General features: G+C 39.2%; 4 protein-coding genes and 1 non-coding gene across 8 annotated transcripts; 1 reads left to right on the forward strand and 4 right to left on the reverse strand.

The window, feature by feature from the left end:
- Positions 1 to 730: 730 nt before the first annotated feature.
- On the reverse strand, positions 731 to 1129 carry LOC131314099 (self-incompatibility protein S1-like). The gene has a single exon (XM_058342591.1). The coding sequence runs from the start codon at positions 1127 to 1129 to the stop codon at positions 731 to 733; it is 399 nt and encodes a 132-aa protein (XP_058198574.1).
- A 1438-nt stretch (positions 1130 to 2567) lies between these two features.
- Positions 2568 to 10197, forward strand: LOC131312452 (outer envelope protein 39, chloroplastic). Its single transcript, XM_058340200.1, has 11 exons — positions 2568 to 2943; positions 3305 to 3371; positions 3463 to 3498; positions 3651 to 3795; positions 4381 to 4539; positions 4649 to 4719; positions 4954 to 5032; positions 5150 to 5265; positions 5897 to 6044; positions 7203 to 7272; positions 9605 to 10197. The coding sequence occupies exons 1-11, from the start codon at positions 2910 to 2912 to the stop codon at positions 9760 to 9762; spliced, it is 1083 nt and encodes a 360-aa protein (XP_058196183.1). The 5' UTR covers positions 2568 to 2909; the 3' UTR covers positions 9763 to 10197.
- A 1995-nt stretch (positions 10198 to 12192) lies between these two features.
- LOC131312453 (glycosyltransferase BC10) lies at positions 12193 to 16198 on the reverse strand. The gene is made up of 2 exons (XM_058340202.1): positions 14902 to 16198; positions 12193 to 12792 (listed from the first exon to the last, which is right to left on the reverse strand). Exon 1 carries the CDS (start codon positions 15993 to 15995, stop codon positions 14922 to 14924), a length of 1074 nt encoding a protein of 357 aa, XP_058196185.1. The 5' UTR covers positions 15996 to 16198; the 3' UTR covers positions 12193 to 12792; positions 14902 to 14921.
- Positions 16199 to 17267: 1069 nt separating this feature from the next.
- On the reverse strand, positions 17268 to 27415 carry LOC131312454 (protein IQ-DOMAIN 5-like). 4 transcript variants are annotated; one of them, XM_058340203.1, is made up of 7 exons: positions 27103 to 27415; positions 25869 to 25985; positions 24965 to 25204; positions 23820 to 24047; positions 22491 to 22604; positions 19399 to 19894; positions 17268 to 18007 (listed from the first exon to the last, which is right to left on the reverse strand). In XM_058340203.1, exons 2-7 carry the CDS (start codon positions 25950 to 25952, stop codon positions 17862 to 17864), a joined length of 1308 nt encoding a protein of 435 aa, XP_058196186.1. In that variant the 5' UTR covers positions 25953 to 25985; positions 27103 to 27415; the 3' UTR covers positions 17268 to 17861. The 4 variants fall into 4 exon arrangements, with proteins under 4 accessions (XP_058196186.1, XP_058196188.1, XP_058196187.1 ...); XM_058340205.1 differs by having other exon boundaries at positions 25869 to 26000; XM_058340204.1 differs by having other exon boundaries at positions 27039 to 27395.
- On the reverse strand, positions 18761 to 18867 carry LOC131315403 (small nucleolar RNA snoR100). The gene has a single exon (XR_009196735.1). It is a non-coding gene; the product is annotated as a small nucleolar RNA snoR100 (small nucleolar RNA).
- Positions 27416 to 27735: the final 320 nt, after the last annotated feature.

The raw sequence follows: 27735 nt of genomic DNA on the forward strand, positions 1-27735 counted from the left end.
ACTATTCACGGCTCCGCAATTAAAAAGATTTTCTCCGACTACAGATTTATTAAAGCTTCTGCGGAGTACACTTATGGCTCCATAAAAAAAAAACCTCAAAATGGAGCTTAATTAAACCCAAAGCTTTTACTTTGAAAATTCATGTGTGGTTACCATGGAAAGGGAATGAACCTTCTAATTGTAAACGTTGGACTGAAATTTGTCCCACATCGGTTAATTATCACCTCAAAAACTAATATATGAGCTTGAGCGGCACTTATCGCCAATCGATTTTGGGTTAGATATAAAATTTTCACAAACCAACAAAAAAGGTTGCACTATAATAGACCCAAAATGAGGTTGCAAGTGACAGATCTCAAATATAGCTACACGTGAAGGGGATGTTATGGAAATACCATCCCACATTGTTTGGAACCTTCTTAAAAAAAATATAAGTACGTATTTCACATTTTCAAACTCAAAAATAATGTAAATGAAAATTAATTTTTTTATTTTTTTTGCACCGTATAAAATATCTCAATGAGATCTATCAAACAAGATCCATATTGATGGAAAAATAATTTACGTAAGCACATAATTTTTTAGCTTGAAATTGCCTTCTTAAAAAATAATACTGTACTTATTTCCTTTTTGGAAACGGTTCCTTAGGTAGATTGGCATGTTAATCACAAAACACTAGAATGTCTTAGTTACAAATAAGGGTGTGACTTCATCCCCCAATTAGTCATGTTTACTGAAAGCTAAAGAGCTCCCAATTCTCATCTTCTTGGTTATAACCGTACAACCACCCTTCTTCGGATATCATCCATCGGCATTCCGAATGACACCGGTGATCATAATCCCGATTTGCGTCATAAGCATCGAAGTGCTTCCAGCCCGAGTCTCCCCACTGGACATCACAATAAAACAACGTCGTGCCCCAAAAATTAACCGAAAAGCTCCACGTTGTTTCACTTCCGTCTTCCACCTTCTGATAGCCGAGGTCATCGTCATTGGATTGACAATGTATGTTCATGGGCTTGTTATCTCCTAGCCGGTTTATCACATGGACGTGGACCTTTGCATCAGTGCACAACCTGTTGGAAACTAGTAGCACAAGAAGGGTTAGGGTATGGATCACAGTCTTCATTTTAGCAGTATAATAACTAGATAGCTGCTAATGCTAATTTTAATGTTGGCATCCATGAAACTTTGAAGGTAAATACCAAGACCTAGCTAGGCTATTTGGCTCTCATTTTATATGTGAACCATAGAGACTTGGTTTTATTTTCTTGGTATTGTATTGGTGAGAAATCTTTTCATTCGAATAAAGAAGATGACCATCTACTTCTCTTTTATTCTTTGGTACTTGAGTCAAAATATTAGCTCTTGATGGCCCATATATTTTGTTAAAACCCAATTGGAGATGAATATCATCATGTTAATTGATATTATTACTAGTAGTGCTGGTACTCTTAGGGTAAATTACGCTTACCTCCTTTAAGATTTTTGATAAATGCAAAAACTCTTTTGAGTCTTCTGAATTTACACTGACCTCGCTTTTCAAAATGTGGAAAGGCAGCGTTAACGAAATTGAACCTCTATTATAGTGTGTACCCTTCAACCAAGTGAATTTTTTTTATTAGGAATGAATTAGGTATGGTCAATATACCATTAGGGTGTGTTTGGACAAATGAATTAGAAATTGAACCTCTATTATAGTGTGTACCCTTCAACCAAATGAATTAGAAATACTCTGACATTTTCAAAAAAAAAAAAAAAAATTAGGTATGGTCAATATACCATTAGGGTGTGTTTGGACAAAATTAATTTTTCCGAAAGACAATGGATATAATTCATGTTTTGAGAATTTTTGTCAAATTTTTTGAAATTGATCATTCGTATTGACGAGAGGAATCAAAAAATATATTTAAAAAATGAATCTAACATCAGAAATGTTTCAGAGATATGACAACTCTAGCAATAATAAAAATTGCAAAAAAAAAAATCTGTATTTTGCAAAAAATTTCTGTTTTTAGAGTTGTTTTTCTACTTGTTAATGAATTTTTAGGGAAATCTGGTCGTAAATTTGTACTTTCTACCTTTTGGTTAGTCAAGACAAATATTAAATCCGGGAAAACTTAATGAGAATTTGATAAAAAAAAATTAGAAAGAAATAAAACATACCGTTACAATAATACCGAATAGTTTTATCCATACACCCATCACAAAACTAGGACATAAAAAGTGTAATTAATCAAACATTTTTTTCCCATTCTTGCCATCCAAGCACAGATTCGCAGATAATCTGCCCATGCCCAATTGCCCATCTCCAAATATAAAATTACGAAGAACCCTGTTATGGGTTCTGGTGTACACCGCTCTCTAAGAAGTTATTGGTCTCCGTCGACCGGTTTGTCCTATTCGAGTTTTCAAGACTATTAGCTTCAAATAGTATTGTACCACATATAGAAACAAGAATCACCCAAGTCGGATTGATAACTCACGGGCGAGAACCGGTTTGCCTGCCCTGTTCAGACTACAGGAAAAGGGTGCTATCCTTCGTCACTTCGGCGGATAAAAAAAACACGAAGGATCCTTTGTCCCCTTCGTGGGAAATTTCACACGATTGATCGGGTCGGTCCCACACAAATATTCGTTTGCCGTTGGGTTGGAACCTCAGAAGGCTCAAACTTCAGAAAAACTTTGAGGACTTCCATAAAGTAAAATGTAACCTTCAATTCGAACGGATCGAAACCCACCAAAATACAAGAAAGAGATAACTCCAGATTCTCTCCCTCCGAGAACAGCTGCCAAAACAAAGCTCGCACGCTAAGCACCAAAACTCTCTCTCTCTCTCTCTCTCTCTCTCTCTCTCTCCGGCGTCAATGAAGCTTCCATTTGAATGATTGAGCTGAAACCAGTTCTGTATGGGGGCTCAGAAGAGTATTCATGCTGGCAAAGGTAATTTCCCGGTGTTTTAGTACAAAACCCACAAATTTTCACACCCACATTCCGTACACTGATTGTGGTATTAATAAGAAATCCTCTTTCTTTGTTGAAACCCTTCATATCCTTACGAGGTTGTCCCAATTTATTAATTGGCATTTTCATTATTAGTTTTTCTTATCAGCGAAAGTATGTATTGTTAGAATAGTTGGATTAACGTCTTGGAAGAGGGTTGAACTCCTGCCCTTCGGTTGTCTCCTCGCATCTAAGTGCACTCCGGATGCCGTTGGGCCAAAGTCCTCGTGGCTTTTCATTGTTAGTTCTTAAGCCATGGGTTGTGGTGATGGGTTTCTGATGATTGATTGTTTGTTTACAGCCAAGATAGACTTCAATGTTGATCTTACCCAGAAGCTTTGTGCTGCTTTGATGCTCTCCCCTTTCAGGTTTCTTCTTTATAACTTGTATTGTCCCTTTTGTTTTGAATGATATCTATCTTCTCTCTGTTTACATTCTGTGACTCTCCTTTTGAAACAGGAATTCTGGCAGTCCACTTTCACTAATAATTGGAAGGTAGCTTTTTTCATTTTTCGATTTTCCTCTTTGTTTTACAATTCAATGTGGGTAGTAGTTTTCGATATCAAACTTTTTCTATTATACGTCCTTTTAGTTTGATTTGTAAATTGGTGGGATGATTGGCTTATACGTCTTTTTTCTGGTTGCAGTCTTTACATCAAACACCCCAATTTATTTGGTAGGAGCGAGAAGCTTGATGTGTCGTGGGATAAGGGACTCGATGAGTCGAATTTCTTCGTAGCTTATAGGAAGCCGAGGCCCGAATGGCTTCCTCAACGGTGTTTTACTATTCAGGTTTCTGTCTCTTCTTGTTAGAAACTATTTCTTCATTGCAAATTGAACAAATGGAGGCTGGCGCATAGCAAATTTTACTAGAAATGAGCGTGCTAGGACCCATGGAATCAATACAACTTCAAGTTGGAAACCATAAAAACTGAATTTTGAGAAGCAATTTGGACGGTGCGAGGCTTCTTTTTACTTGAGTGGAAATCTCGCATTTTCTGAAATTTCATGTTTCATATATTTTGCTCGAACAGTGGCGCCTGCGATATGTAAATCTACCGATCGCAATAGATATGACTGAGAGCATGACAAGATCTCTGGAATCAGTGCAACTTCCATTTCCAAACTATGACAGGCACTTTGAATGAAGATTTAATGTCGAGAAGCAATTTGGATGATGCAAGGATTATTTTTTTCTGTAGGCTGCTGACCACTGACCATCTACAGTATCTGGATTTTGGTCGAAATTTTACAAAAACGGACTAAGTCTTAGATACAGAAAACACAACTCAGGATTATTACACTTTACAAGTTCAACTTTCTTGAGTGGAAGTTTACACTTTGTAGCCATCTAATTTAAATAACTTTTCTTTCCAGCACTCTATTTCACCTGAGATTGGGGTCCACGGTCTGCCTGTTGAAAACTTCTCTCGTTCAGGGAGTGGAGGTGTAAATCTTTGTCGCTTCTCTATAGGGCTAGATCTCAATGAGCCTGCAAGTTCCCATTGGAGCAGCAAAACCAGTATAAAGTTTGAGGTGCATATGTTTTTATGTTTTCTCACAAATTAATGAGCATCTGTCTACATGCTTTACGTCTAGAGCATGAGTTAGAAATTTAAGTGGTATTAATATTTTCTTGTTGCAGCATGTGCGTCCAGTTAATGATGATGGGCGCTCAATAAGCAAAGATCTTGATGGGTTTCCAGTTACCTGCAGGTAGTTGATGCTTTTAGGCTGTGTTTGGATCAAATATTTGTAGACAAATTTGTGGCCGGAACAGAAGATTTGGGGGATTTCCCTTCATGTAGTGGCGATATTTTTCCCTCCCTTTTTCTTTTCCATCAATAAATTCCTTCTAAAATCTTTGATCCCAATACAGCCTTAGTCATTCTGTTTTCAAATTAACTGGTTGACTGATTCTAAAACGTTTGTGAAATGCTTGATATACAGTGGCAGTTGTCATGACAGTATGGTAGTATTAAAGCAGGAGTCTCAATTTGCTAAGGAATATGACCGCAGTTTTGATCGAGTAATATATCTTCCTTTACCTAAGTGAAGCCAACTATAGCTGTTGCCTATATGATACATAATCTGAAGAGTGTCTGGTTCTTTTATTTCTTTGACATCAAATTGTCCTTGTATGCAGTTGAGTCTGCAAATCGAACAAGGAATTCCTGTTCTATCCAAATGGCTGATCTTCAACCGGTTCAAGTTTCTTGCATCAAAGGGCATAAGTCTGGGGCCAGCATTTCTCTTGACAAGGTTAGACATTCTGCTGAGGTGGTCACTCTTAGGATCTATCTTGCTACATCAGAAATTGCGTAAAGAAGGAATAGAAATGTGGATGTCAAAATATCAAGAATCTAGTAAACAGGGAGTGTCATGGTAAAATGAATACCAAGGTGGTGAGGAGCATAGGAAGAATCATTTAGAAAGTGAGTGAGGAAGCAGAAGAAATACATTTTAGAACTCTATCGAGCAAGCTTTATTACTAACTTATATTAGCTAAGAGTGCCGATCAAAAAAAAAAAAAAACTTATATTAGCTAAGAGGCTTGGAAGTATATAGAAGTAAAAGAAAAGGAGTAAGGTTTATGCCACTAGAAGAACTACGGGATTGGAAGAAGTTCTTCTCCACAGGGTATGACTGATATTAGTTTAAAACAGTTCTGTTTTGTTTTGCAATAGACAAATTTACGAATATTAGGAGTTGTTTTTTACTGGGGTAACTCTTCTGAAAGGTGACGCCTATCCTCTTTGCGTCTCTGTTGTGAAACATAGTACTTTACCGACATTCCAACATGCTTCCTGTAATTAGTAAATGATCTTAGAATTGTTTTTCTTTTGTCTTTCCAAATCCTAATATGGTTAATTTATGTCCTTCCGTTTGACAGCTTGACAGGTGGTTCCATTGTAGGGGACATAGCTCCTTATCAAGCATTTGCCATTGGGGGTCTTGGTAGCGTGCGTGGGTATGGTGAGGGTGCAGTTGGATCTGGTAGATCTTTTCTGGTTGCTAACAGTGAATTGACATTCCCTTTGGTTAGTAACTTTCTCGCTGGATTAGATTACTCCAACTAGCTATCTCCAATTTTTTTAAGCACCATCCTTGCGGATTTCTCTATTTGATCGTCTGCCCCAAATGATTCTTTGTCTATCATCGGGATATTAACTGGGTCGGTTCTTCTGAATATGTTTGTTTCTCGTTCACTTATTTATAGGTATTTCTGTAAGATTAACTTTCTACATGTTTGGGCTTAATGTTAATTCTGTAAAACTACCCTTTTTCATGTTTCAGCTTAACTGGCCCTAAATTGCCTTGTGTTTTGAGTATTACGTGGATCCATGACACTATTATGTTGCTGGGGGAAAGACTGCTGGCATCTAAAATGATGTCCTTGAAGGCAATATGTACACAATATACTCAAGTTCCCAGGTGCCTAACCTGCTAGGCACGTTTGGGAGAGAGGGCTAGCTTGTTGTTTAGGCATCTAAGTTTTGGTGTTATACTATCCTTAATGGTAATGAGGTCAGTAACTAATTGTGGCAAAACTTAGAAAAGCTACATATTATGGAAAGAACCGTGTCAATCAGAACATTTTAACAGGAAGTTTGGAGAGAGGAAAGAAAATAAGATCATCAAGAATCAGAGTCGTCCTCCTCCAAAACCCCCATCTTCAAATGTAGCTTTATCATCTGGTGTTGTGATTCTTTGATACAGACGCAAGCAAGGATGGAACGATCCAACCTTTCCCAACTTGAAGCACCCCTATTCGAGTAGTTCCTGATGAAGGCATGTCAGAATGTTGTACACAATCAGTTGTGGAGCTCCTACTCTGGCTAATCCTCTGTCCTTCTATGTGTATTGCCAAGGCCTTGAGCCCTGCTATTTGAGAATAGGACAGCTTTTTGCTAGTACACAACAATTTTTACTTTTGCATCTGTCCATTTCCTTGGACTTTTTTTTTTTGATAACTCAATTGTGCGGGTCAGCTTACGCACACCTCGACTAATCCCGGGGACCCAATCCCACCGCCCACTTGAGACCTTAGGAGGGAGCAAACCCCTAAGTCCCAAGTCTTGACCACTAGGCCAACCCCTTGCAGTTCCCTTTCCTTGGACATTATAACCGTTATTCGTATAGAAATGAGGTCGTGGACAATATCACCAGCTTCTAACATTTGTGCTTACTGTATCCAGAATCAGATGTTAGAAGGTGCTATTTTCTTGGATTGTGGAACTGATTTATGCTCTGGTCGTCATGTTCCCGGTTAGTTTTCATCTCATGCAACTTCTTCATGTATTTTTATGGATGCACCTCTTTCTAGCCGTTAGAATACTTAACTGTGAAGTTCTTTTGTGATTATTCATGAATATTTCATACGATTTTGGCCAGTGGTCCTAAATTCTTTGAAAAGCTCCATTTTATTTTATGGTGTGGTTAATTTGACTATTGCTACAAAAATTGCAAATTGCCTCAATTGATCTCCTTCAAATGTATCCTTTGTTCAGTGGCGACTCCAAAATTTTAGAAACATGGGGTCATTCATAAGCATAAATTATCTTACCAATTATAAATAATAATATTAAATCAACTATCTAGTTCGACAAAAAACACATCAAAAGCTCAACAAACATTTCTTTTTGTGAACTGCAAAGAAGTTTATACACTTTGCAAAGAAGTTTATACATTTCTTTTTTAGAATTCAAGAGCTTCTTCCATTGCATTCGATGGGGTTTTGCCAAGTGGCATCCCAACACCCTTCAACATCATACATTTTCATGGGGTTAATACACTTTGCGGTGGACTTCACGGAAATGTGTAGTGTTTAGCAGTATTGGGGCGCCACGTGGCGATGCCCCAAGACCACAAAATAATTTTCCCATAGAGAGTGAGGTGGGTTTCAAGTGGAAAAATAATCTATTGTGTTGTGGTCAACTAGTCATCAAATTGTAATGCGGTGATGTTTTAACTTTTAACTTTACAGAGGGGAGGGGGGTGGATTTGAAGTGGGAAAATAATCTAGTATAGCGTCATCATCAAATTACAATGAGGTCATTTATTAATTTGAAAAAAAATTCAATATAGTAATTGTAGTTTTTTTTTTCGCCGTGTGATCACCCAACCCCGCTACTTAAACTGTGGCGTCGCCACTGCCTCTGTTCGAACGGGCAAGCCGTCAAAAGTTGCTGGATACTAATTCAACCTGGCCAATTGCCTCCACATTCTTTTGACCCCCACTGAATAGAGGTTTTTTTTTCTCTCCCCTTTCGCTCTTTATCGTGTACTCAATCCCGTGGCTGAGATGCTCAAGACTTTTGTTTTCTTTTGATCTCCTTCAAATGTATCCCAATAAATTTTCTCTATCTATCCCTCTCCACTCATTACCCTAAATAACTTCCCTCAAAACCCCAACAGAACAGGGTCATATTGTCGTTTTCGTCTGTGCAAGAGTCGATGAAAAGAGAAAATGGTTGATTCTATCGAAGTGTCGTGAACTCCTCCATTTTGCGATTAGGAAGAATGGAATTTACGTAAATAAGATGATATGCTAGAAAATAAGAAGAAATGCTGCTCCATCTCATCCGATACCAAACCGCCCTCATGCCTTTGTTGAAGCCGTGCATGCCTGCTGTTAGAACCTGATCATGTTATGTAGTTGGGAGTGTAGCTGTTAAAAAACTACAATGCGGAATACATATGCTACGATTTTACTTGTCTTCTTTGAAAAACTGTGTATCTCACTCCACACCTTTTCGTGTAGAAATTCCACGATACGACGATGTATTCTATGCTATGTAGGTATGTCCCAGTTGAGTACATATCATACAATACTTATTGAAAAACAAGTCACGCTTTATTTTGAGAAGCGAAACCCCAAACGGCTAAGTCGTTTGACCTAATTATGGCGACTTCTAAACCATTTGAAGATAAACCAGCCTCAACCCAGAGGGACTTGAATAGAAGGGAAAATCATACTTTGATCGTGTTTTGCATGGATCAGATATAAAGACTCTTCTTCCCTTCCCTTCACTAAGAAGTAAGACCTGAAGGCACTAGAAAACCTCAATGTAATACACCCAATTGGGGAAACTTTGAATTCCTAAAACCTGCTTTTTCCCATATATGCAATAGATTTTTAGATTTTTTATTTGGCATAACTATTTTAGATTGTGTATTAGCTCCGTTAACATATCTTACAATACGCGATAAGTATCCCAATACGATTCGTAAAAAAAAATGATGCACAATACGTTTTCCCATTTGACTACCCTAGTTGGGAGGCGTAGCACTCGGTCAAACACAGGTATAGAGTTTGGAGGGTTTTATAACTTGGACTGATGAAACCTAGGAAAAAAAAGGATGACGCGCACGCCTCATGTGCCTTAAGCGCTTCAACTGCTTCTTATCAACATTGCCTCTCCTCAAAGGTTTGAGGTGCTATAGTTGAGCTCCCCGCACCTTGCGCCTAGCGTGCCTTTTGAAACACTGTGTCTTCTTTGTATTGTCTGGAGCTTTGTTTATATTAACTTTGGTTCCCTCATTTCCCAAGTCAATTCAGTCTTTTAAATGATGGTTGCCTATCTCTCTCTCTCTACAGGGAATCCTGCCCTAAGACATGGCAAACCAGGAAATGGGATCGGGCTTGGATATAGCCTTCGGTTCAAGTCCCATGTGGGACACTTTCAGGTTGATTATGCCATCAATGCATTTCAGCAAGAAAGGGTGTCTTTTAGCTTTGGGAAACTTGCTTCATGATATTACGCATCTGTGTTTCAAGATCACATGATTTTCCATCTTTATCATCGTAACGAAGCATTCCTCTTTGTTGGTCGGATAATTTGTGATCCAACTTTGGCTGCCCGAGAGACAGATTGCCCCTGCAAGCAGTAAGAAACCCTCTTCGACCATTAGAGGTTGCTGATATATATGAAATGTGTTCCTTCATTTGTGGGAGTTCTATGGGAAAATCATGGCTTCATTCCGGATAGGAGAAAGTAGGTTCTATGGGGAAATCCTGGCTTTCTTCTGGATAGGACAAAGCAGGTTAGGTATTCATATTTGTGTAACCTATTTGGACATGGAAGGGTGAGAATCCCATCACAATTACCGGAAGTTCAGTTTTTACCAACTGACAAACACGTTGGATTATGAAGAGGGAAAGAGAATACAAATATTTCTGCTTGTGTTCTAGATTTTTGCTTTTTGTTTCTGGTTTTGGTGGACGATAAGATGCTAGTATGTTCGTTAAATTAGATTAGTACAAGGAGTATTGATAATGTTCCGTCAACTCGAAACCAGAACCTCCCATCACTTAAAGTGCCGATAACAACCGAGTTAGAAGCTTTGGTCGGCTTATGTTCTACATCCTCCGTCCCTTTTTAGGTTTGTAATTCCAATCAAGGAAACATCAACATTACAACTTTTCAAAAGGACAAAATGATAATTGTGCATACTCATTAATTATTCAAAACGGACAGCCCAAAAGAAAATACTTGACTCTTTTTTGGGAACGGCGAGAGTATATTGTAGGGCAGTTTGGTGGCAACTGTTTTTCTTTATGTCGTCATTTCTAGAAAATACTAGATAGTTTTCTTAGCTCAAAATCTAATGTTGCACTAAGATCAGAGAAGCACAAAATTGTGGATATTTTTACAAGGAAAAGAGCAAACTGAGGTAGGACTACCAAACACACAAAAAAGACAGAGTGCCGATAAGGTGTGTAGAGCGAGATACAACAAAATTACATGGCTCTAGAGTTGCCTGTTTGGCCAAAATGTCGGCGCTCATGGCTTCGTGATCTCGTTCTGTTAAGGAAAATAAATACTTATTGTTTGAATTAAATATAATGTATTGTGAGAGAATGACTTATCTTGTAAAGCGAGAGATAAATATTTAAAAAATAAAAACCTTAGTAGAATAGAGCTTAAAACTCGAGAGCGTAAGAAGCATAGAGAGGAACTCTCGGGGCAAAGGCCCTATTTTGACCGGCTTGTGTCAATCAGTCAATTTGCAGGAGTTAATAATGATACCAAGAGCAGATTGCCTGATATTTTAGCCACTGTAGGGTCTTTGCCTGTGAAAATATCTAGGAGTTCCCCTCATCGCCTCCAGAGGCCAAGCTGAAGTGTCTAGGAGTTCTCAGTCTATAAAATATCTAACTTTGTTTCAGGCATTTTGAACCAAAGTTGAATATTTCGTAAATACTCTTACCGATATCCAAATGAGTTAATATTTTACAGGAACCCTAAACATATTTTGAAAAAAAATGAGCTACTCAGATCATCTTTATGAGACCCAAAACAAGTCCCAAAAATGCAAGTACGCTGAGTATGTACTCATAATCTTTTTAATAGTTTTTTTCTTCTTTTTTTTGATCGTTTATTTTTTTCATTAATTAGGAACTAGTAATTGGTGAGTACCTGGGTCAGGAATTTATCATGCTTCACCACTATTTTTTTTATGGTAATGGTGGACACTGGGATGCACAAAGCAAATATGGAATTAAATTTAATAGCTAATGGGTTGCATATAATAAACTTGCAATCATATGACTTATCAAAAAAAAATAAACTTGCAATCATATTGCGTCTCCCAAATCAGAATAAGGATTTTTTATTTGAAATCTATCTTAGGAGATAGCAACATTCTTAACACATAAGTTGATCGACACCTAAAAGAGATTGCTCTCGCTTGCATGCTTGGATATCTTAAAAAGATGGCGCACTATTTTATTATATGACGAATACAATATGCATGTGTAATTAAAAGATATAATAATATTAGAAGTGACCTCAGCATCTTCATTATAATACTAGTAAATTTAAGGCTGTGAAGATAAAGTTAATATATTAATCTCGAGAAAAAACTAAATAATTTCAGAAAAGATGTTCTCACCTTTTATATTGTCATCGCGGCATACAAAATACTTTACTGACTATATTAAATTGTCAGAACAGTCATTAAAGTGGGTATGCTTATAGTAGTTAACAAGTCAAAGCGATATGCATAAAAAATTGAAATCCAGAATAAAAATTCGAAAATACCATTGGACATACCAAACAAGATTGCATAGTTACAATCTAGATTCTGAAACTCATCTAAAATCAGTTCTAAACACCCACATAAAATCAGCATAACAAAAATCACTCCAACCTCCCAGTGCTAATGAACGCAAGAATGAATCTCCGAGGAAAACCATAAGCAGCAGAAACTCCCACAAACAGAACCTCAGATCAGTTTTGGTTACAGTCGCGTGCATACACACACTCGCAAGTCCCTTACATAATTCATAGCTAATCAAACGTTCAATAAAAAAGTGATCTCCAAAGTGAACTGATTTTACGAGGGAAAACACAACTGAAAAAAAAACCCGGGTGTTCCAAGGTTTGGTTGAACTTGGAGCTTTGGTAGTATAAACTATTCAAAAGGGGAGAGCAAGATCCACCTTCCAAATGAGAAGGCAATAAGATATGGCACTCCTTCAACTTCCTCTAAGAAATAGCCCATGATGTTCAACCACATTACTTGCACATCTGTTAATTCATCATAATGTACATAATACACAAGGGGCTATTACCCACTTCAACAACCACCACCGCTACAATTGCTACATCCATCCACTTCTAACTACTAGCTTTCCAAATCTCATCTTATACCTGTGTTGGAAACTTCAGGTTGTTAGGTTGTAGGCATTTGATGGCCTCTTCACAACCTTATTCCCGCGTGGCAATCCAACATCCTGCTTCCGTTTCTAGCACTAAAAAAATTCCCTCCAATTTTGCTCATCTGTGCAAGAAAAAAACATCTATAATCAACTTTGAAATGATACTTCAAACGCAACAAAGCAACAGATCTCAGCAATGCACCGATTATATTAAAAAGAAATGATTATGCAGTAAAAAAAGATGCCCTAATTATTGTCTTATGCCATGAATCTTAGCTGTACAGGTCTCCACCACAAAGTAATCGATACGCGACAGAAAGCCTGTAAAAAAGCTAAAGCACAGATAGGGTATCCTCATATTGTCTTCACAAGTTCAGTTATTTACTTCTTTTTCGCCCCTTTTCCCTACTGTTTCGCGCAAATTTCAGAACTTCCATGCAGTCGAAAGTAAAGATACTGTAAAGACAACATACAAGCTTGAGGGGATCCACTCAAACCATCTCTAACACTAAGGAATTGGTAGATAAAATTTTTATCACGTGGCTCCATAATCATTCTACCACACTTCAAATATCAGTTCAAAATTTCTCAGCTGAAAGAAAGGGAGAGCGGGAACCCCAACCCAACACCAATTTCCTACCCTTGGACAATTTCAGAAGGCTTATGCATGACAAAGTACCAAAACTGTGAAGACAACATACAAGAACAAGGGGATTTAATCAAACCCTATGCACACTGAGGAATTCATGGAAAATTTTCTGAAATTTCGTAGTTTGGTACTTTGGTCCAACTAAAGTACAGGGTGATTCAATCAAACCCTATGTTTGGAAGCATTTCCGCTATATTATTGGACTACACGCTAATGACAATAGTCAAGTCGTTTCCACTAAATGGTATTTTTGTTGATGTATGTGAGGAGAATGACCTGACTAGAAATTCGTGGAAACATGGGCTTTAACCCATTTAGTACATTTAGTTTAGCGGAAATGCCCCCTTACCATTCTGCTATATCTTATATTTCGGTTCCAAAATTCTCAGCAATAAAAACATAAGCACAAGAACCCCAGTGAACGTAGAATGCAAAGGTCCCTAGAGAACAGTAACAGCTACGGGAGAGCATTGAGAAGCTAAAAGTCCAGCACAAATAGAGTCACTTATGTTTAATTTCAGTTATTTCACTTCATACTTTCAAAAACTTTAATCACTTTTGCTTTTACTCATTCACCTACTCCTTGATCCAAATCTGATGATTGAATGCAGTCCAATGACATACATATTTCAAAGACAAAATCAAAGCAGGAAGGGGTACACTTTAACCCTGTCTACACAGAGGAAATGGTAGATTTAAGGTTCAACTATTTTGACAATTTGGACCAACTAATCATTCTACAATGTTACTGACCTCTATGCCAAAGTTTTCAGCCAAAAAGGGAAGAAACATTCTCAGAAAAAGTTACTTCTGTGTTAAATAAGCTCTTGACTGTGGATGATTTGGTCATCTTAACATACGCGGTACCACCGAGCATAAACAGAAGATGAGAAGACTTAGATGTAAAAATCGGATCACCTCATCTGCAATTCAATATGAACATGCTCAGGCTGATGCTTTTTAGTACGAAAACAAACCATATCTCAGATTCTAAACAATCTTAACTAAAAGCAAGTAAGCAACTCTAAATCCAAAGAAAAAAATATACTTTCGGTGTATAGTCTCAGACTTCTCAACGCAAAAGATACCAACTCTTTCCAGAGTAGATGAAGCTACTGCGAGTACCAACATTCAACATCCACCTAGGGCTGATAAACGAGCCAAACTGCTCGGTTTAGCTCGTTTGTGAACGGTTTGCTACACAAAAAACCAAGCTTGAACATCTTTTTGAAGGTCGTTAAGCTTTCAAAACAAGTTCGAACAAATAACTGCTCAGCTCGTTTGACTTGTGATGTTTAAAAATTCAAGCTACTGGAGATCGGTTCGTGATCGGCTCGATTATAGCTCTTTAAAAATCAGTTCGTCCCCCAAACAAGCCAAGCTCAAACAAACTTATAAAGCTCATTAAACTTTCAAGCATAAACATTTAACTGCTCGGCTCGTTCGGCTCATTTATCACCCCAAACTCCAAATCTCCCCTGACTAAACAACTCACCAAACTACGATTCAACTCACATCACAGTAAAAACACACCAAACTCAAAATTCACCACATTAAGCACACATCAACAGAGGACACTCACCAGACCATAAGCAGATCCTCCTAGTCGCGGAAAATGACCGAATCTGATATGTTCAACAGAGGGTCCAAACAATCCGGCGCGAATTTCCTAGCAAACAAGTAATGCTGCGAAAAATTCGACTCCCTGAGCTTGTAAATCAGCTCCGGGGAAACCTCCCCCGCCCCATACGTGTGCGGGTGCCCCCCTACCATACCCGTCCAATTTACCCTAGTCAACGAATACCCTGTACACCCTCCCGGATCCTCCATCGACAGGAGCGTCGGGAAATAATGCTCTTCCGGGTAGCAAGAATCCCTATCCCTAATGCACGGCAGGCTGAACTTCCTCCACAACCTCCTATCCCTCACCACCGCCACCGCATGCCGCCGCGTCAATACAAAAAACTGCGACCCCACCTTGAACCTATCAAACGGCACTTCGGGCAACATCACGCCCTCCCCCCTGGCATTGTACCGGTTTGACATGAACGTCTTGTTCGACTCGATTTCAATGAAGCTGCGGTAGTCCAAATGATCGATCGAGCGGTGGAAGAGGGTTTTGCGGAGGTAGGCGAAGGAGTGGAGGGGGATGCAGTGCTGCGAAATCAGGGCGAAGAAGGCGTTGTGGCGGTCGTCTAGGAGGGCGTTGGCGAGGAGGCGGCGGGCGGCGGAGATGAGGGTTGGGGAGGAGCGTTCGGTTCTTTTCGACGGGATGAAGTGATTGGCGGTGAAGGGGGGGCGGATTGGGATGGGGACGGCGGGGTCGGCGTGGACGTAGATGTTGTAGAGGTGGGGGGAGGAGGCGTTGGAGAAGAAGATTTGCCAGAGGGGGGAGAAGGCGAGGGGGGAGTTGGTGAGGAAGAGGAAGGCGTTGTTGGGGGAGGGGTTGGGGGAGCCGAGGGGGGATTGGGCGGAGGGGAGGGGAGGGGGGGGGGAGGAGGGGGAATCGGGGGCGGCGCGGCGGAAGAGGGAGAGGTCGTCGAGCTCGTCGGGGAGGGAGATGGGGGAGGGGCGGGGGGGGAGAAGGCGGGGGGCGACGAGGAAGAGGAGGGGGACGGAGAGCAGGAGGAGGAGAAGAGTGGGGGCCAATGGGGATGAGGAGAGAGAGAATAACATTTGGAGGAGTGAGAAAATTGGGGAAATTTCTTGCGGGAGAGTGCCCTTCAAGTTGTGGGGGTGGTATGGTGGTGGTTGGTTTTTTTTTTTTTTTTTTGATTTTTTTTGATTTTTCGGGTTAGGGTTTGGTGATGAATTGGTTGGGTTTGGGTGGGAGTGAAGTGAGAGAGTAGAGAGAGAGAGAGAGAGGGGTGGATGAATGGTGGGGAGTGATTACTGATTGGGACAGGTGGGGGAGAGAAGGACGAGATTGGATCGGTTCAGAATCCAGATCGGGATTCCAAATGTAAAACGGTGTTCCAACGGGGTATGTTCCGCTAACTTAAATGAGAAGTAATTCGTACTTGCTTATTTTTTAAATTAAAAATAATGTGTTATAAGAGAAAGATAATAATTTATCTTTACAAGCGAGAAATTAATATTTAAAAAATAAAATTTTATCTTGTAGATTGAAAAATAAATACTTAAAAATTAAAATCTTTGATGAACGGGACCTAATTCTATGAATCCGATAAATTTCCGTGAAAATGTCCAAGAAAGAGTGAATAGTTCAAATTCAAATCTGAGCGGTCGGTTCATTTTCTCTTTCATGGATGTCTTTCCTGTATCGTATCAATTCTCTTGACGCATAAGATCCAAACATCCAATTGAATTCGAATCACTGATCTCTTTTTCGGAAAACTTTACGAGGTTCCTAGCATTGCCAAACAGCGTTTGATAATTGATGGAATTGCCTCTCTCTTTTTTTATCGGTGCTAGCTAATAATTGATGGGCATTAATGCATTATTAGAATTCAGATGCAATTCGCCATCGACAGATCTGATCTTTTGTAGCTGTACCAAAACGCGTTTATGGAGTACGAGTAGAAAACTAATAGAAAGAACATAATCAATAGGCATCTATAATTAATTAAGTGAGGCGGTTTCACGGACAACCAATTAAACACTTAAAAAAACATTCCCAAATCTCAATCTCATAGTTTCCGATTAAATTTTTATGATCCAAACCATTTTAATATGTGCAGAATGTGATTTTAAAAGTGCCCGCAAGAAATTAGCAAAATATATGACCGAAAGTACTTGTTTTGAATAGTTTTTAATTGAACCGTTCATTAAATCTAAGCTAAAAACTGCTCAGATCAAGCCATTTCCGATCTTTTTTTTTATTAATTTCTCACGGGTACCCTTTAAATCACGTTCTGAAGTGTTTTTTTAGATATCTAATTAGTTTTCATCGGAACTGACTCGATTACCAAATTATACAAGAAGAAGTCAACAAACGAATGCTAGTTCCTTTTTGGTTCATCAAATAAAACACCCTCACAGGTACTTACAACATGTTCTTCTCTTTCAGCCATATACAATCTTCTAATCTCCTTTCTCTACAGCTTTCAACAGTCAGAACCGAAAGACGACCTCCGCATAACGTGGCAAGACCGGAAAGACAGCAGCCCGGAAAACTCCGACATTAAAAGCTCAAATTATAGCCTGATTAAAAAAAACGAGGGCAACGTTGATGATGACAACAGATTACAACAGCCTCGATCAAACATGCCTATCTTATTTCTCCGACAAGCCCAACTTCCCAATGGTCTTGGGTCCTCAGTCCCCAGTAATCTCTGGTCCTCAGTCCCGCTACACTCCCAGCCACACGCTGTGGCGGGAACAGCGCGGCAATGAGATGAAAGAGCACTGAAACAGGAGGAAGGAAAGCAGTTTGGGGGGAAGAGGATCCTTAACGCAATGGTAGACAGAAGGACCAGGAAAAGGCGGACAATGGCACTACACCTCATTGCATGCAGAGTCCAATATGTACAAATGTAATGGCAGCAATTTGAAGGACAAGATCTTCTCTGAGTCTTGAAGCTACAGATTAACAGTGGGAGGCACAGATACTGTTGGGTCCAGGTCATTTCCAATCGATTTATCCTTCACAAGCTTTTGTCCAATCGGTGACCTTTTTCCAGCAGTTTTACTAAGTTGCCTTGAAGGTTGAGCTCCAAGCACTTGCCCTGGTCAATTCAAACAATAAACAATTAAGAAGTGCGAAAAAAATGTTCGTTGCACGACCTAAAATACTCACATTAAGGAAGGTTTTAAGTATTGTGTACATTGTTTAAGTTGTAATTACATCTCAATAGGGACATAGAAAAAATCGAATAAGTAGCTGTACAAATATTTAGCTACTTAAATAGCTAAAAATAGAAACAAGCAAAGGAACGGTTGGATGAGTCAGATATAAATAGCTGTGGAATAAAAATGTTATCCCTTTTTTTTCAAACGAAAAAATGCTATCCCTTAAATGAGTTAAATGAATCGGAACATGAGTAATGTGAACATTCTAATGGATTAGGGGGGAAAAGACACATGAACTCAACCCTGGTATAACCAGGGACAAACTGGGTATACCAGGACTATGACGACCATAAATTAATCCCTATGCCCAAAACGAGCAATCACTGAAAACCCTTTTGAATCATGAAAATAAGCACAAGACAGACAGCTATCAATTATTGAAGACAAAGTGGGTAGAAGCTAACTCCACAACGAATGCTATAGGAGTAGGGGATGTGATAATACAAAAACAACAACAATAAAAAAAAAAAACAAAAACCATCTAGTCCCCAATCATCGGGGATATGGGCGGGGGAGGATTGGAGAATGGAGACAGACCTGTGGCAATGTATGCACAAAGTAGCTGCTTTCAGAAGAATACCACTGAAACATGACCCCCTATACCTCCAGGAACCGAGGAGCTAAAGGGACGTTTTGTTACGAAACTATGCCCCCAAATGAAAACCGAAAGGCATCAAATAGACAGGCCTAGAGACTGAAATCAATTTTTGTGCACATTACCATGCTTCCTTCATTCATAGTCAAAAGCATCGGAAAGCACAAGTAGGGGATGTGGTGACGGCGATGGCTATTTCTCTAGTAATTATTCAATGCCATTGGGCCCCACGTGGCGGTGCTCCAAACTCCTCTAAAAAAATTTGGTGGACTCCACACACTTTGTGGTGGGGACCACATGAGAAGAGTTGGGGGCCCCACGTGGCTGTACCCAGGGGCAATGAATAATTTTTCCTAGTTTTCAGACTTCAACCAACTTCCTCACCCGATTAAGGGTGTTGTAAATTCAGATATGGCAGGTATTCCTTATTCGAGAGTCTGTTGAGGCAAGGCTTGAAAAGCCACCCTCTCTCCTTCAGTGATATTAAACAAGTGGCTGCTCAGAAAGTTTAATAACTGGTAACCACACTACATTAGTACAATATATCACCCAAAACAAGGTGAGGATGAAACTAACCTTAAAGTCAACAACACAGTATACACTCTACATTCTGATAGTACCAAAATTTCCTTCAGACCTTCAAGGTTTCCCAAGAGAGAGAGAGAGACTCACCCTTATTAGGCAGGGATAGTCGCTTCTTCGCCTGCTTATCTGAAAGGATGGATCGCTCTTTAGGATTGCTGTGGGATCTCAAGGCCATACCAGTTCTTGATCCAGCTACTACAACTAAATCTTCAGGAGGTGGCTTAGACTTGGCCTTAGTAAGCAGAGTGGCAGTTGCTTCTTCGACACTTGGGGACTCATTAAGTGGAGAGGAACTACAGCCTTCAGCAAGAGACCTACCCATTTGGTGATTTGACAGTTTTGGTAGAAGGTTCGGAGAAATGGGTTTCTTACCAGCAGATTTTACAAACGCCCTGGTCCCACTATTATTTACTTCGCCAGATCTATTCTCTTGAATCTTCACTCCATCTTTGAGATTAACGTCAAGAAATCGGTTCTCCCACGGACGAACAGCCATCCATCTCTCCAACCAGTTCCACCCCCAGTTGTTTTTATCTGGTTCGAACCCAGCGGGAGCTGACTGCAGCTTTGATCCTGCCTGCCACTATAGCATAAACGTAAAACTTACTGTTTAGCTAGCCAGAGAGACAATTTCGTAAACTAAACAACAACAAAAAAGGTTCCTGCTGGGGTTATAGAAGCTAAATTTCAAGAATCTTACCATATGATTCCCGTAATATTAAAAAATTATTTCTCACATCTTAAGTATAATATAACCACTATCAATCTAAAAACTTTGAAACGAATGTGTCTGAGCTTATGTAACTTATCCTTAAATTAAAATCATCTTTGCGGCAGGTTGACTTACCAAGTATTGTATCTATCAGTTTTACTAAGCCAAACAAACAAATTTATCCTTCATTTGTTATTGCGGATTTGCAGTAAGTAACAACCACTTACGTTGCGAACAACAATCATACAACACCATGAAATCAGAGTATCCTATTAGCTATTGCAATATGCTATTTTGCTATGGGTGTTTGTAATGTGGGTTCAAATATGAAAATATTAGAACCTACCTCCCCAATCTAGAAGAATTTTCGGCACATTGTGCTGAAGGTTTGAACAAATTATGGGTGAATTCCAATATACTTGACGTTATTCCAGTGAGAATTTCCAATTTTTGGACGGCTGTCTTCTTACCAATCTATGGAGACATCTAATAAAAGCAACTTAAGGGCACAACCTATCCAGCAATACCAATATTTAGAAGGTTGAAATGACATTGGCATTGCATATTTAGAATAAAAACCGTCTTTGGGGCCAAATAATTTCTTTGTCAACTCAAAAAGGTTCAACAAGAGTTACCACAGATTGGATTCACGCATAAAACTTGATACATCAGCTACATTAAAGAAATTAAATCAATTGTAATGACTAACCATCTTAGAATATAGGTAATTACTAAAGTTCACCCTTTTAAAATGCCATGGAGGCACATAATCAATCCACCTATTGTTACTTCAGCCTTATAACAACTTAATAACAAATGGCCCTGATAAATTTAGGGCAGCATCACACATTACCCTTACAGTTTGGCTAATGGGCAGATTGTCCCCTCTCATTTGAAAATCAGCACATAACCCCACTGTGGTTTGAGAACGAAACTGCACCACTAACTTCCATTAAAGAACTTGTAAATTGAAGTAAAGGCTCTTCATCTGCTCTACAAATCTAACTAATCTATACTAGTACTTAGGAGCCAAAACACAAACTTACATGCCAGTCTGCAAACTACCCTTCCATTAACCAAATTCTGCCCTCCCATCCCAGGACTTCTCCCATTTTGAGGTCCAGTCCTTTGGACTACCCTTTAATTGCTTCAAAGTTGTCGAGGGAATTGAAAAGAATAAGAAGAGATTTATGGTTCCTACTAAGGCCGAAGGGCATCGCCTTATAGCAAAAGGTCCCCCCAAGAAGGTCAACCTCGAGATCACCCCTTTCGTATCTTGCTAACATAACATCATGTCATGGTCATATTTCTACTTCTTTTCTCCCACCCTCCACCATCTTTCTCCTTCATAGCAGAATGCCACTCAATGTTCATTTCTTCATTGGATAATTCATAATTCATTGGCTTGCTTAAACTGTGAGTGGGATTTCACTATTTCCACATAATTTAGGTAAATTAGAAAGTCGAAATTTGGTAACAAGCCTTCTCCTTTCAAATTAAACTTGATAGAGCCAACATACCGAGTTTGGACAAGACCTGTGGGCAAAAGGTGACGAACCCCCCAGCAATTGACCACAGTAAGGAAAAATGTCAAGAGACATCCAGAACAGCAATTGTTTTCTAAAACCAATACTGTATTGGTAATCTGCAAGGGCGCAATACCAATTCTCTATAAAACTCGAACTGATCTGCAAGGCTTCCCGACCATCTCTCTCTCTCTCTCTTTGGAATTGACAAAATGAGCATACAATATCCTTCTACAAACACACAGTAGGTACATAAACAAGGATTGGAAGAGAGAAAAGGATGATGAGAACTGCCGCGTCTACAATATTTAAGCCTAAAAGCTATTTTGTCGCAAAAAATAGGTCGACTGAATGCCTGAGACCAAGCCCTTTATCACACTATCTGTTAACAGAAAAACAACTGGTGCATCTTCCATGACCATAGGGGGTTATGTGCTGATTCCCAAACAAGAGGGGGTACTCCGCCCATCAGCCAAATCACAAGGGGTGACGTGAAGTTTGACCAAACATTAACTTGCCTACAAGCATTCCTCAAGATCACCAAAACTTACTTTGGCAACAATCCGAAAACCATCATCAAGCAGAAAGAATCAATTATCAAGACCAAAACAATTCACAGATGTTGAACAGTGTTTATATTATTTGAATAGTTATACTTCATCAGACACATCCTGACGGAAGTAGGAGCCAAGTTATACCGTGGGGTGATATCAATTGAGTCAAACTTTCAGAAACACAGCATAAACAACAGAATAACCACATTCCATTTGAAGTAAAAGCTATATATTCATCGGTAATTAGAAATGCAGATGCATTAACATCCATATTTTTCCTCTGTTATCGTGGTCAGTAACCAATTTTCTGATCTGAAGGTCTAGATCATCTAATGTTAAAGTCAGAATTATCTTTGATGTTGATGCAGCATGCTATGATATTCTTACCTGGTGAGCCAAAGCGTAAGCCATAGCCCTCTCACGCTTAGCTGCCGCCTCCTGCCTCTTTAACAACTTGGCTTGAATTTCTTTGACAGATCCCACGCCGTCACACCAGCCTTCCTGCACCAAAATCAGAAGCAACATGTAGCATGCAATTAGTGTAAGAGGAAAGTGACATAGAGATACATAGATTATTGAAAGAATACAAACCAAACCAAACCAAACCAAACCAAACCGAGCCTTATGTCCCAATCAATTGGGGTCGGCTACATGAATCATTTTTCTCCATTGAGCTTTGTCAAGGGTCACTTGTTCACTCAAACCTATTAGACTCATATCTTTGCGCACAACAACATCTAATGTCAATTTAGGTCTTCCCCTCCCCATAGCGTTACTACCCAAAGCTATCTTATCCGCTCTCTTAACTACTGCATCTCCAGGTCTACAGTAGACATGCCCAAACCACCTTAGCCTATTTTCTCTCAACTTCTCCTCTATAGGTGCTACACCTACCATCTCACGTACCATTTCATTTTTAATCATGTCTCGTCTAGTCTTACCACACATCCACCTCAACATTCTCATTTCCGCTACACTCATCTTGCACACCTGTTGTATCTTAATAGGCCAACATTCTGTCCTGTTAAGCATAGCTGGTCTCATGGCAGTTCTATAGAATTTTCCCTTCAATTGTATGGGTACCCTCTTGTCACATAGTACACCGGTAGCGCTCTTCCACTTGAGCCACCTCACTTGGATCCTATGAGTCAGATTATTGAAAGAATACACAAGTTAACATAGATATAGCTTCTCAATAGTAGTGTTGATAGCTTCCCTGCTTTCAGTACAGAGACACAAATGGAATCTCTGAACAGGCATCAGTATAATAACAACTTCAAACAGCATATGTACTTCCAAATCCTTAACCTTCATTTCATCGATGGTCAATTAAAGCCATATTCCAACCATCATTGAAATCCTACACAAAACTTGTGAAAACAGCTAAACATCATGAAAGATTCTCCAAATTGAAAATCTGAAACAGAAAACCCATATATCCTTACAGCGAAACTCCTTCCAAGGCCTTTAAGAAAACAATTGTCAACACTTTTACATAAGCAAACAGTACTTTCTTATAAATCCGACTTTCAACCGAGACATCCCCATTTTGAAGTGTAGGTTATTCAATGTTGGGGAAAAGTTAAATAAGGCATACTTATAAGCTAGGGATGCTACCAATAAGTTCCATAGCCATAGCAATAAGAAATTTTGTTGCATTATCAAGGGGGGAAAACAAAAGTACTATATACTCGAGCTTATATTGAGGGTGTTTACCTCGATTTCTCGAACACGGGCCTCATGTTCAAAATGTTGCTGATGTTTTGGTTCTTCTGTTTGACCTTCCAATGCCAAACGAACACGCCGAGCTCGAACGCGAGCCTGAACTCTCACCAGAGCTTGCATACAATGAAGAGTTATTGCTGCTTGCTTCCTCACAGCATGACCGCGGACAAGAGCTTGAAGCCTTACCAATCCTTTCAAAGCTCGTAAAGCTCGCCTAGCCTAACAAATGTTTCAAAACTTGTCATATGATCCAATTTGCGAAACTTAAGTCCTTAGTAGGATATCAGGTATACCTAAAGAGTGACTACTTCTGATATTCGGAGGAATGAATAAGTAGGAAAGGAAATTAAGGAGGATGTTGCCCATGGACTTAGATCAAATGGATGACAAAATGCTTAAAAGACAATTATATGCTGAGTTAAAGAATAACTCTATAGAACCTCAAGGCCTCTTTTTGTTATTGAGAAGTCATTGTACAAAAGGGAGAACTAGAAAGCTTAAAACAGGAACTCATTGAACAACTTTTTCCTGAACTTGAGCCTTAATTGTTCAAGGCGCACAACGCTGCTAGTTTCTGACCATCTAAGTATTACAATGCCCCAAGCCAATGATAATGTTGTTTAGATATTGTGGTACTAAAAAGTGCGCAGATATTCAAGGTGAGAGAATTGAGAACGTCATAGATCTCCTTGGGTAAATAAATTGGATGTTCCAGATGTCAACATGTTACATTACAGCAGGTCAAACATTAGAGGAGTCCATGCACCTGTAGCCATCTGTCAATCAAATCTTACAGCAGGTTATCACAATCAATTAAAGCACCAAAAAGGAGGGGGAAACCCAATACATGAGAGGTACCAAAGTGAAGTATGTAAGGAATATCGACACCATGCTACACTCAACTCTCCCAGATACTGACAAACACCTGAAGAACAGAATTTCTCCCTCTAAACAACAACAATTATGTTCAACAAGTCAGATTAGGAGAACCATAATATTTGAGAAAAGATGCTAAGCTCTAGAACACATCTCCGCTGAAAGTTCCATTACAGTAAATAGAAAGACAAACCCACCAAAAAAAAGTATATTCAGGGGCCAGTTGAGGCAGCTAAAAAATGAAAGGAAGCTTCAAGTACCAAAAATCCTCGAAAAGCTGTTTGGATGCATGTGGCTGCCCAATCTTCCCTCATATTCGGTTGAACTTGAGCTGCATCCTGCCCTAGACATGGGCTCAATGGAGAATTAGCAGCTTCTGCGAATGAATGAATATTTCCATGTAATAGTGGTGGAGCAGCATTGGGAATGAACTCATCTTGAAGTTTGTCAGCGTCGAAATCAACTGAAAGCTTTTTCCGGTGCCGGAACTTTCCGGTTCTCTGCAAATGTCCAGAAAATAAGAAATGAAATGTGTTTATTGAAGTAAAGCCCTGTCTGATTACCATTTTAACATAGAATTTTGTAAAACACTTTCGAGAAACTACAGATTAGATTCACTGTTTAGCGGTTATTGTTTTCAACAATTCTTGAACATACTTTTTTGATTTTCTAAATTTGGTTGATTTAAAACCTTCAGAAAATTGCTCACCAAACAAGTTTTCTCAGGATCAAAAAAACAAAAAACAAGTTTTTCTGGAAAGGAGGAAAAAACATAACGCAAAAGTTATACCAAACATGCCCACTGTTTTGGCAATCAACGAATCAGAAATGTCAAGAACTAAATCAGCATCCAGGAAGTTCTTAGTAAGCGCAAGGTTGGAAGCCTACAGAAAAATGATTTTACCCCCAACAATGGAGTTTCTACTTCAAGCACCGTTATATACTGCCATGTCCAGGACAGTCTCGCACATACATAAAAGATGTAATTTTGCATTAGTCATCAAATTCCCTTCTTTTTTGTTTTTGCCGCTCTTCTGAAATTTAAATTTTTAGGACCAACAACTGTGAAACCAACGTAAGAAATGGAACACGAAAGGGTGAAGTGTGAACAATATCTAACAATGGAAATAATAGAAATGCAAAATACTCCACATAGATAACAACATTTTCATCCTTCTCTGAAGATTGTGACTTTTCTGATTTCTTTAAACCAACCAATGCTTTAATCCATTTCCCAGGTAAACCCATGATGATATTCCTTGCACCCTACCAACTTCAGACCTGTCACAGCAAAGACTTCAAACATTACATACATGAGCTAAGCTTCTTGTTCATAAACCTACTTTGGAAAAATAATCAGCGCAAGAAATATAAATAAGCCTCATGTTGAGGTACATAGTGAACAGTTGTTGCAAAACAAGATTTAGCTGAGCAGGGTGTCCAGTCTGAGCTCTCCAAAGAAGGCAGTTTGGGTATAGAAACCAACATATATGAATCATGATCCTTTTAATATCATATCATTGCTTGGAACACAACAAGAAATGTGTCAAGCACATCTTTATTGTGTCTTTTCAGACACTTCAGTGGTGTGTGCTTAGGTATCACTTGCCAGCTACCGCAACATTTAACTTAGTAACGCAGTTAAACCAGATTCCTATGATCTAATACGCACCCACCAGCATTCAGTTCAGCCAAGGATATCCAAAGTTTCAGTCCAACTAATCGAAACAGCCAGGGTCCAAGAAAAAATCCATTACAAGCAATTACCACCAATAATTACAAGAATTTCAAAATGCTTAAATTTACCCCTACTCTTTGATTTCTACGTTGTTTAGTTGTGAGTAGAGGGAGTGCAACCCTACACTGGATCAATTATTGTTCAATATTTTTGGAGTTTAGAGTGGTGTAGAGGTCCTTTTACAATTTGGCCTTTTCTTTTTTATTCCTCGCTTTCTTTTGTACTTGGTGGGTAGTGATCCCATTGATGCCTTTTCAATAAAAGTGGAGAATTACTTATAAAAAAAAACCTATTGATTCATTAATCAAAACCTAACCAAGTCCATTCAATTCAAACAAAGGAAGTAGAAGATAGTTGCAGCCAGTGGGTTCCTCGAAATGTGGATTAAAAACAAACAAAATTGGGCGAAACAAAGAAGCCTAAGATTAAAGCGCCAAAAAAAAACCCGACAAATTTGGAGTTAAAAAGGCACGATTCAGTGCAAAACCAATGCAGATCGACATATCATGAACAAGAAAACCAAATACATAACACGAGCACAATTATTGGCTCACAAATACACATACACGTGAGAGAGAGTAGGGAGCTAAATTCACCTGGATTGTGAGAGCCATTAAGAGAGAGAGAGTGACAATCCAGAAAAGGAAAAAGAGAGAATACCTTTTTTGGGGGGTGTTGGGTAGTAGTGGATCCAACAAACTACTGCTCCAATATCAATCAGTCAACAAAAACGCTCAAATTCAAGTAGGCATTGATGCACGTCTTTCATACTCAACTCGGACCAGTTAGCGAAGTTGGAGATTCGAAATCAAACCCAAATGGATTACTGAGAGTAGTTGATAATTACTCTCTCTCTGGGAGTAGTTGAAGATTATTCTCTCTCTCTCCCTCAATGAATTGATTACTCTAGTAGTTAAAGATTATTCTCTCTCTCTCTCTCTCTGTGGTCTGGCATTGAAGGTGGGCCGCCGGCAGTGTGATGAATGGGGGTGGGGGGTGGGCCTATTGTACGCGAGGGGGTGGGGAGTAGGGCTGTAAACGAGCAGAGCCGAGCTTTACGGTGTTCAAGTTCGTTTATTAAGTTTTTAACGAACACGAGCTCGAGCTCGAGCTCAGTGAAAACTTAACGAGTCGAGCTCGAGCCGAGCATGGCTTGGCTTGACTCGAGCTCGAGCTTGTTCACGAATCTTAACGAACCAACGAAAAATGTATATATATCCTCACATAGGCCTAATACAACTAAAAATATTTTGATTGTGAAGGTATATATCTTTCATTTTCCTATGGAGCGGG

Source organism: Rhododendron vialii, chromosome 13a (genome assembly GCF_030253575.1).
Source record: "Rhododendron vialii isolate Sample 1 chromosome 13a, ASM3025357v1".
In the NCBI taxonomy this organism is placed as follows: domain Eukaryota; kingdom Viridiplantae; phylum Streptophyta; class Magnoliopsida; order Ericales; family Ericaceae; genus Rhododendron; species Rhododendron vialii.